Raw genomic sequence first — 7,899 nt, forward strand, 5'->3', positions numbered from 1 at the left:
CATCTCTCCTTATTTATAAACTAAACCCTATCACTAACCTGGCGGTGAACTGGTCACTACACTGGGGTTCTGTTTCATCCTCAAGCCCGCAGGGCCTCTAGAAGGCTGCCTTTACATACCCTGTCCTCTGCATCTGCTTTGGGGCTCAGGATAGGAACAAAACTTTGGCTTTTTAAAGCTGCCTAAAGGTTTGTTTTGCCAGAATCTGGAAGGCTGAGGCATGAAGATCTTGAGCTCCAGCTCAGCCTGGGAAATCCAGCCACCTGGACTCTCTGTCCCTACAAAAATACAACAGGGCTGGGGATGGGACTCACCCTGCAGGACCAGGGTTCAACTCAATGCTGAAAAACAAGGACTTCTGATGTATGGTGTCCACCAGGGCCCCAGCGTTCCAGGATGTGTAAGATCTCCCGGGTTTCCCCGCAAACAGACCCAGACCATCCAGCAGCTTTTCCAAGTCTTTATCTTCCCACCTGCAAAGGTGAGGCACCAGTGAATACCTGCTCACTTTATCAGGCGGTGGCACGCCATTCCCTCCAATTCCCTCAGGCGGCGGCACTCCGATTCCCGCTGCTTGCAGCCCAGCCCATGCAACCCCAGCTGCCCTCTGGCCCCCAACCAAGGACAAGTGGCTTGAAGGTCACCACCTCCTGAGACAGAGGTCTTTGCCTGGGTTACACTGAGTCTAAGGCCAGCCTGCACTACAAAATGAGACCGTCTTAAAAAACAAAAACCAAAAAACCCCCCAAAAACCCAATAAAATAAATAAATAATAATAAATTGCCCAGGTTGGGCTGGAATGCGTGACCCTTCGGCTTCGGACTCAGCCTCAGCCTCAGCCTCCCAATGTGCTGGGACTGAAGGCGTGTGCAGCCACACCCACAGACCTTTTCCAAGCACGGCGGGCTCCCCTGGACTGATTTTCGGTCCTCCCTCCCCTTGGCTGACGAAGGCGGACACTGGAAGGTCAGGGGAAGCCGCCTTGCACAACCTGCAGTTCCAGCGAAGCGCTCAGGCACTGGGGTGAGCGGCTGCCTGAGTCAGGGTCCCCAAGATGTCAGCGCCCCGGCCTCAAGATGCTAACGTGAAGGTTTCCCTCCGGGCTAGCGTGCGGAGAGGGGCGGGCAGCTTTCTTGGGTCTGGGCGGGTAGCTCCCCAGGCCCGCGGCCGAGCCCCGCCCCTTTGGGTATTCCTCTGCCCAGGAGCAATCTTTTTCCTCTGGCATTGAGGATTGAACCCAGGGCCTTTCCACAGAACTACATCCCAACTCTTTTTACTGTAATTTACTTTTGAGACTGCGTCGCACTAAATTAGCCTGGCTGGGCTTAAATTTGGGATCCTCTTGCTTCAGCCTCCCAGAGTGCTGGGATTAAAGGTATGCCCCACTACACCAGTCTCTTGAGCAAGCTTTATTTCACCCCACGACTACCCAAACAGCCAAGAAAATCTGACGGAAGTCTGGTGGGGGGCTAGGCCGTGAGGGGTGATCGCGAGTCCGCGGGGGCGAGGTGTAATTTCCCCGGAAGACTCTAGCCTGCCCCGGTGATGAATAACAATAATAGCTGACCGCTATCCTAGTGACGCTGGTTTCCCTAACCTTTTAGAACGGCCCAAAGAGACAGCGCCTTTGCCATCGGAGAAACTAAGGCACGAGGCTTTCCTTTATGCCTGACGCCAGCAGCTTAGGGTCTGGATGTCCGAGTCCGGCGGCGTGGACTGCGGCCGCTCCTGTGCGAATCTGCCCGCCCAACCCGACTCCGCTTTCTGCTCGGCCTCCGCGAGGTGTCGCCTTCGGCCGAAGAAACCCGCGGCTAGCGCCACCCGAGTGCCCGCACGTCTTCATTTTCAAATGGGGCCGCCCTCCCTGGCTCGCGAGCCCAGGCCCGTCGGGGGCTCGGCTCCCAAGCGCGTCCTCGGCCCTCGCGGCCTCCCGCTGGCCGGGCCCAACCGGAGCCCCAAGCAATGCGCAGCGTTGATTTCCGTCGCGCCGAGCGTTGCCAGGCCCGGGGCGCGGCCGCGTGCACCGTTTGGCGCGCAACTGGCTCGCAGGGGGCACCGGCTGCAAACCGGGATCCAAAGGGCGGGAGGAGCTCACCGAGCTCGCCAGCGCCGCAACCTCCTCCGCTAAGAAGAAAAGCAAGTGGCTTTTGGCGCGAAAGCCTTGGCGCCTCCCCTGATTTTTATGGAAATTAAGAGGGCGGGGTGGAGCCGCGCGCCGCTGCCTCGCCCCCTCCCCTGGCCTGCGCCACAGCCCCTTCTCTCCCCGCCTCCCGGGTGTGTCAGATTTTTCAGTTAATAATATCCCCCGAGCTTCAAAGCGCAGTCAGTGACAGTCATCTGTCTGTGCGGGGGACTTCTGGGACCGTGTCGGAGCTGAGCGGGCGCAAGGCGCGCGCAGTGCAGCGCACGGACCGTGGACTCCGAGACCCCGAGCGGCCCGAGAGGTAAGGAGCTGGGGGCGCGTGCTGCTTCCGAAGGAACCCTCTCGGGGTCCTTGGGAAACCAGCCTGGCTTCGCGGACACCCGGGAGAAAAGACCCGCCCTAGCCTTTCCCTAGCCTTGCCGGAGAGAGAGTCGCGGTTTCTGCGGAAAGCAATGCGCCCTGCGCCGGAGATGGCTCGGGTTGGAGCCGGCGGGGACTCAATGCCTCCGGACCCCAGCTGGGTCTCAGGCCCAAAGGGTGGCCTCAAGGAAGGAGGAAAAAAGGGTGAGGTGGGTCGGCGCGATCTGGGTCACGGCTTGCAGGGGTCGCGGCCGTCCCCGCGCCGTCCCCAGGTCGGAGCTGCACCTCATTCGCGCGCTACCAGGAAGGGGTCGTCGCTGAGGGCCTGGGGGAGAAGGGGGTGGGGTTGGATGCATACAAAATGAACTGCTGCCAGCTTTACCCTTGCAGCGGGTGGTTGCCGGAGGGCACACGCATATATCGAGTGTGGGTGGGGGTGGGTTTTGGGGTGCCCTTTGGAGAGCTCCGTCTCTGGAGCTTCTTTTCCTTTGCAAAGTTTGCTACCCCCCTGCTAGCGTTTGCACGTTGGACGTTGCATTTTTACAAAGGGGCGGTTGGAAGAAGAGGGTTGAGCCTGAGAAGCTCCTGCTCTGCAGCCGGCTAGGGGGTTCGCATCCCTGGCGCGGCGGTCCTGACCCGGTGCTAGCGGGGTGCATGCGAGGAGCTCGGAGCTCGGTTCTGCAGCGCCAGCAGCCCACTCCCCCGGTGGCTTTGAGTGAATGGAGCAGCAGTTTGCAAAGTTGCACGGCCACCCCCGCCCCCCGGCTCCGCACGCCCCTCCTGCCCCGAGTGTAGACAGCTTGTACACAAAAGAGCAAGCGCGGGGCAGGACTTCCTGCACCTCGGGAGCCGGGGCGCGCAGAGGGGCGCTCGCGGGGCACCCCGGCCCACCGCGCCGTGCCTGTCGCCAGCAGGTCTGGGGAGCGACGGAGTCCGCGGGTGCAGTGGGTGCCGCCGTCCGCCGCCCGGCTCCGCCCCGCACGACATGCCGGGCATGATCCGCAAGAACCCGGACCTCGAGTTCGACTCGCTGCAGCCCTGCTTCCTCCCGGACGAGGATGACTTCTACTTCGGCGGCCCCGACTCCACGCCGCCGGGAGAGGACATCTGGAAGAAGTTCCAGCTGCTGCCCACGCCGCCACTGTCGCCTAGCCGTGCGTTCCCGGAGCCCTCGGACTGGGCCACCGAGATGCTGCTGTGCGAGCCCGGCCTGTGGGGCGACCCGGCCGAGGAGGAGGCGTTCGGTTTGGGGGAGCTGAGCCGCCTCACCCCGAACCCCGTCATCCTGCAGGATTGCATGTGGAGCGGCTTCTCCGCGCGCGAGAAGCTGGAGCGTGCGGTGAGCGAGAAGCTGCAGCTCGGCCGCGCGCCCCTGGCCCCTGCGCCCTCCGCCCCGGGACCCCCACGAGAGCACCCCGGGGGCGCCGCCGACTGCGTGGACCCCGCCGCGGTCTTCCCGTTCCGGGAGACCCCCCGCGAGCCTGCTCCTGCCTCCCCGGCCGGGGTCCCCACGCCAGGCGCAGCCCCGGTAGTCGCCGGGGTCCCCTCAGTAGCCGCAGCTCCGGGGGCCGCTTCCCCACTCTCTGAAGACCGCACGGACTCCACGGCGACGCCAAGCACCTCCGGCGAGGACACACTGAGCGACTCGGGTAAGCCCGGCCGGCCCTTGCGCGGCTCTCCAGGCGCGGAGCGCGCGCCGCCTTTGTTGGCTCCGGGGCTTGGTGGGGCCGGTACCCGGAGGTTCTCACCTCGCGTGCCTCGGCCCCAGCTTTAGGGAGCCTAGCTGTGGGATCACCATGTCCTCCATCCTGGGCACAGGCCAGTGGACGCCCTAGGGAAAGGGCTGCGGCGCAGAGCAGAAAAGCGGGGAAGCGCCCCCAAAAGCCCAGGGCTGTGCAGATCTATTCCGGGCGCAGGAAGTTGGAGAGACTGCATAGATTGCGGCTGCCGGTTTTGTCTTTTTTCATCTTTTTGCAAGCGCGGGCGCGCCCCTCCCCCGCCCTCCGTGGGTGGTGGGCTGTTTACTTGCGCAGAGCAGGAGCCGATCCGCGCGGGCGGGGTTTGCAGCCCGGGCCACCCTGCTTCCCTCCCACTCTCCAACCCGAAGCTGGCTGCCACTGCACCTTCTGGGTGTGCGCATTCTCCCAGCCGCCTCCTTCCAGCGGTCGGGCTGCGTCATGTGGCGCTGATTCCTGGCCTGCTTGGAGACCTGAGGCTTTGGGAGGTGAAGGCGAGCCCCACCCCCCTTCCCCGCCCGGCAGCCCTTTAGGAATGCAGGCGCCCTGGAAGTGCGGTTCCTTGGTGAGCTCCATTGTGTGCTCGTCCCTGGAAAACAAGGGTTAAACCGAGCCTTTGCCGGGAGGTCTGGGGCGCGAAGGCCGCCTTGCTGTCCTTAGAGCTGCAGCCCGGGCTCGGAGCCCGAGGCCCGCAGTTTGCAGGGTGTCTGTGGACACAACCCGATTTCTTCCGCCCGCTCCCGGCTGCAGGCCCTGTCCCTTTAACGCCTGCGCCTGCCGCGAGGTGAGGAAGCGTTTACTTCCCACAGCTGTCTGCCTGGCAGGGCCCCAAAGCCCGGCTTAAAGGGCCCAGCCAGGCAGCCGCGCTCGGCTTCACAACAAACCCCCGGTCTGCTCCCTGGCCCTCGCCAGCGCGGGCTGTGTTTCGGTGTTCACACTCGCATATTGGACGCTTTCTGACCCGGCAGCTGTGGAGGGAGGCGGACTGCTGGCGTTGCTGGTGACCCCTGGTGACTGTCCGCTGGGGGCATCGCGACTGTGGATGGTGGCCTTGTCGCAGGGGGAGGTGGGAGAAGTACTCTGGGTCTGGGCATGTGGAGCCCACCCTTGGAGAAATCTTCCTCCTCTTCCTCCCTGAATGAAGTGGAGCTTCTGTGTAAGGACAGAAAATCTTCTCGGTCATGTGTTTCACGCCTGGAGGCTCCAGAAATAAGGAGGCAGGGGAGGCTCCTGCCCTGTGACCTGCTGGTGGAATTTTTTGGTTTTCTTTTGAGACAGCACCTCACTCTGTAGTCCAGGCTGACCTCAAGCTCATGGGGACCCTCCTGTCTCACCCTCCTAATGCTCAGATCACAGGCGTGCTCCGCCCTGCTGCACTGCACGGTGTTACTTAGCCTCTTGAACCGCCAAGAGTCAGCAGAATAGGTGTAGAAAGCTTAAGCACTTTGGCCAGGATGGTCAGCCATCACTGGTGCCTGAGATTTCTGCTGCCTGCTAAATGGTTTTGTTTTTCTTCATTTTGTGGTGGTGGGGTGGAGCCCAGGGCCTCCCAGGTGCCATGCTACTGAGCTGCACCCCAGCCCTGCCTGCTCATGTCTTGAACTCTGCAAAGGAAAATGTATTTCTCGAAATATTTACTTTTGTTTTTTGGTTTGTTTCTGTTTTTCTGAGACAGGATCTCGCTATGTAGTTCAGGCTGGCCTTGAGGGATCCTCCTGCCTCAGCCTTCAGAGTGCTGGGATGACAGGTGTGCACCACCACCCTGGCTTGTACGTAGTAGTTTAAAGAGGTCTGGATAGGTGCACCCGTCTTGAGGCTGGGGCATCCGCGCACATGCTCTAACGTGCTTCTTTTCCCCAAGATGAGGAGGACGAGGAGGAGGAGGAGGAGGAGGAGGAGATTGATGTGGTGACCGTGGAGAAGCGGCGGTGCTCCTCGGGTGGCAAGGCGGTCACCACCTTCACCATCACCGTGCGCCCCAAGGGTGCGGGCCGCCCGGGCCCCTGTGAGCTGCCTCTCAAGCGCTGCGCCCCCGTCCACCAGCAGCACAACTACGCGGCGCCCTCCCCCTTTGAGGAGATGGAGGAGCCCCTGCAGAAGAGGCCCAAGGGCGAGGCGGTGCTCCGGCCCCTCAAGGGAGTGGCCCCCGCCGCCAAGCCCAAGAGCGCGAGCCCGCGGCACTCGGACTCGGAGGACAGCGAGCGCCGGCGCAACCACAACATCTTGGAGCGGCAGCGCCGCAACGACCTGCGCTCCAGCTTCCTGACGCTCAGGGACCACGTGCCCGAGCTGGTGCGCAATGAGAAGGCCGCCAAGGTGGTCATCCTGAAGAAGGCCACGGAGTATGTGCGCGCCCTCCAGGCCGCCGAGCAGCAGCTGCTGCTGGAGAAGGAGGCCTTGCAGGCCCGGCGGCGGCAGCTGCTCAAGAGTGTGGAGCTCTCCAGGACTTGCTAGGCGTCCCTCGACGAGCGGCCGCAGATGGACGCTCACTGCCACGTTTTGCACATTTGGATTTTTATTTTTAAACGTTGTGTTGACATTAAGAATGTTGGTTTACTTTCTCCAATCGGCCTCCTTTCGTGTTTGGATCTGGGTGGGGGCAGGACCTGTGGGGTTCTGTGGGATGTCTAGGAGCTCTCCCAGGATGCTGGGTGGCTCCGGGCCTCCTCTGCTGCCCACCCCATGGCAGCTGCGACGTCTTGACTGTTGGGAGCCACAGCCTGGGACACCGTGGTTCCTCTCCTTTTTACAATGGTGCTTAAACTCCAGCCGTGTGCGCCCCGGGGACGTCCGTGTAAATACTGTGGACACCGCCTTGTCCTGGTGAGGAGGTGGCCGTGGCCCGGCTCTGGCAAGTGCTGTAAGGATACCTCAATGTTTGAGGGGCATGGTTTGTATACGAATCTATTGTTAATCCCGGTTCTGTGCTGTACTAATTCCTACACTGCCTGTATACTTTAGGATGACGCTGATATATAACTACATTTGATACTTATATTTTCGTATGAAAATGAGTTGTGAAAGTTTTGAGTAGATATTACTTTATCACTTTTTGAACTAAGAAAATTTTGTAAAGAAATTTACTATATATATGCCTTTTTCCTAGCCTGTTTTTGTTTTTTCCCTCTCTTAATGTATTTGTTCATGTTTGGTGCATAGAACTGGGAAATGCAAAGTTCTGTGTTGAATTTCTTCAAAATGTATATATTTAGTGCTGCATTTATAGCACTTTGAAATACCTCATGTTTATGAAAATAAATAGCAATTAAATGATGCAACTCATGTTTTCCTTATTAAGCAGCAATTTACAGAGGGACATCATGTCCAGATGGGTCTTCAGTTTTGGTTTTTTGGGACAGAGTCTCTCTGCGTAGTCCAGGCTGGCCTCACACTCACAGTGATTCTCTTGCCTCAGCCTTATGAGTTTTGGGGTTGTAGGTGCACATCACAGTGCTTGGCTATGCGCAGGACTCCTGGCTGGGGCTAAGAGTCTCGGCTTGAGGAATTCAGTAGTTCAGGCTGCTTTTGAGTTCACTGTACAACCCGGGCTGACGGGGATCCTCCTGCTTCAGCCTCCCGAGTGCAGGGACTACAGGTGTGCATCACCGTGTGTGGCCTTAAGTGCCTGGATTAAAACTAAAGCTGAGACATTGGGTATTC

General features: G+C 60.2%; 1 protein-coding gene across 2 annotated transcripts; it reads left to right on the forward strand.

Moving 5' to 3' along the window:
• Positions 1-2,218: 2,218 nt before the first annotated feature.
• On the forward strand, positions 2,219-7,509 carry Mycn (v-myc avian myelocytomatosis viral oncogene neuroblastoma derived homolog). 2 transcript variants are annotated; one of them, XM_005404445.2, is made up of 3 exons: positions 2,219-2,444; positions 3,415-4,152; positions 6,101-7,509. In XM_005404445.2, exons 2-3 carry the CDS (start codon positions 3,489-3,491, stop codon positions 6,691-6,693), a joined length of 1,257 nt encoding a protein of 418 aa, XP_005404502.1. In that variant the 5' UTR covers positions 2,219-2,444; positions 3,415-3,488; the 3' UTR covers positions 6,694-7,509. The 2 variants fall into 2 exon arrangements, with proteins under 2 accessions (XP_005404502.1, XP_005404503.1); XM_005404446.2 differs by having other exon boundaries at positions 2,220-2,444; positions 3,418-4,152.
• Positions 7,510-7,899: the final 390 nt, after the last annotated feature.

The sequence above is a fragment of the Chinchilla lanigera genome, unplaced genomic scaffold, assembly GCF_000276665.1.
Source record: "Chinchilla lanigera isolate Chin_1 unplaced genomic scaffold, ChiLan1.0 scaffold00086, whole genome shotgun sequence".
NCBI classification, from domain to species: Eukaryota; Metazoa; Chordata; class Mammalia; order Rodentia; family Chinchillidae; genus Chinchilla; species Chinchilla lanigera.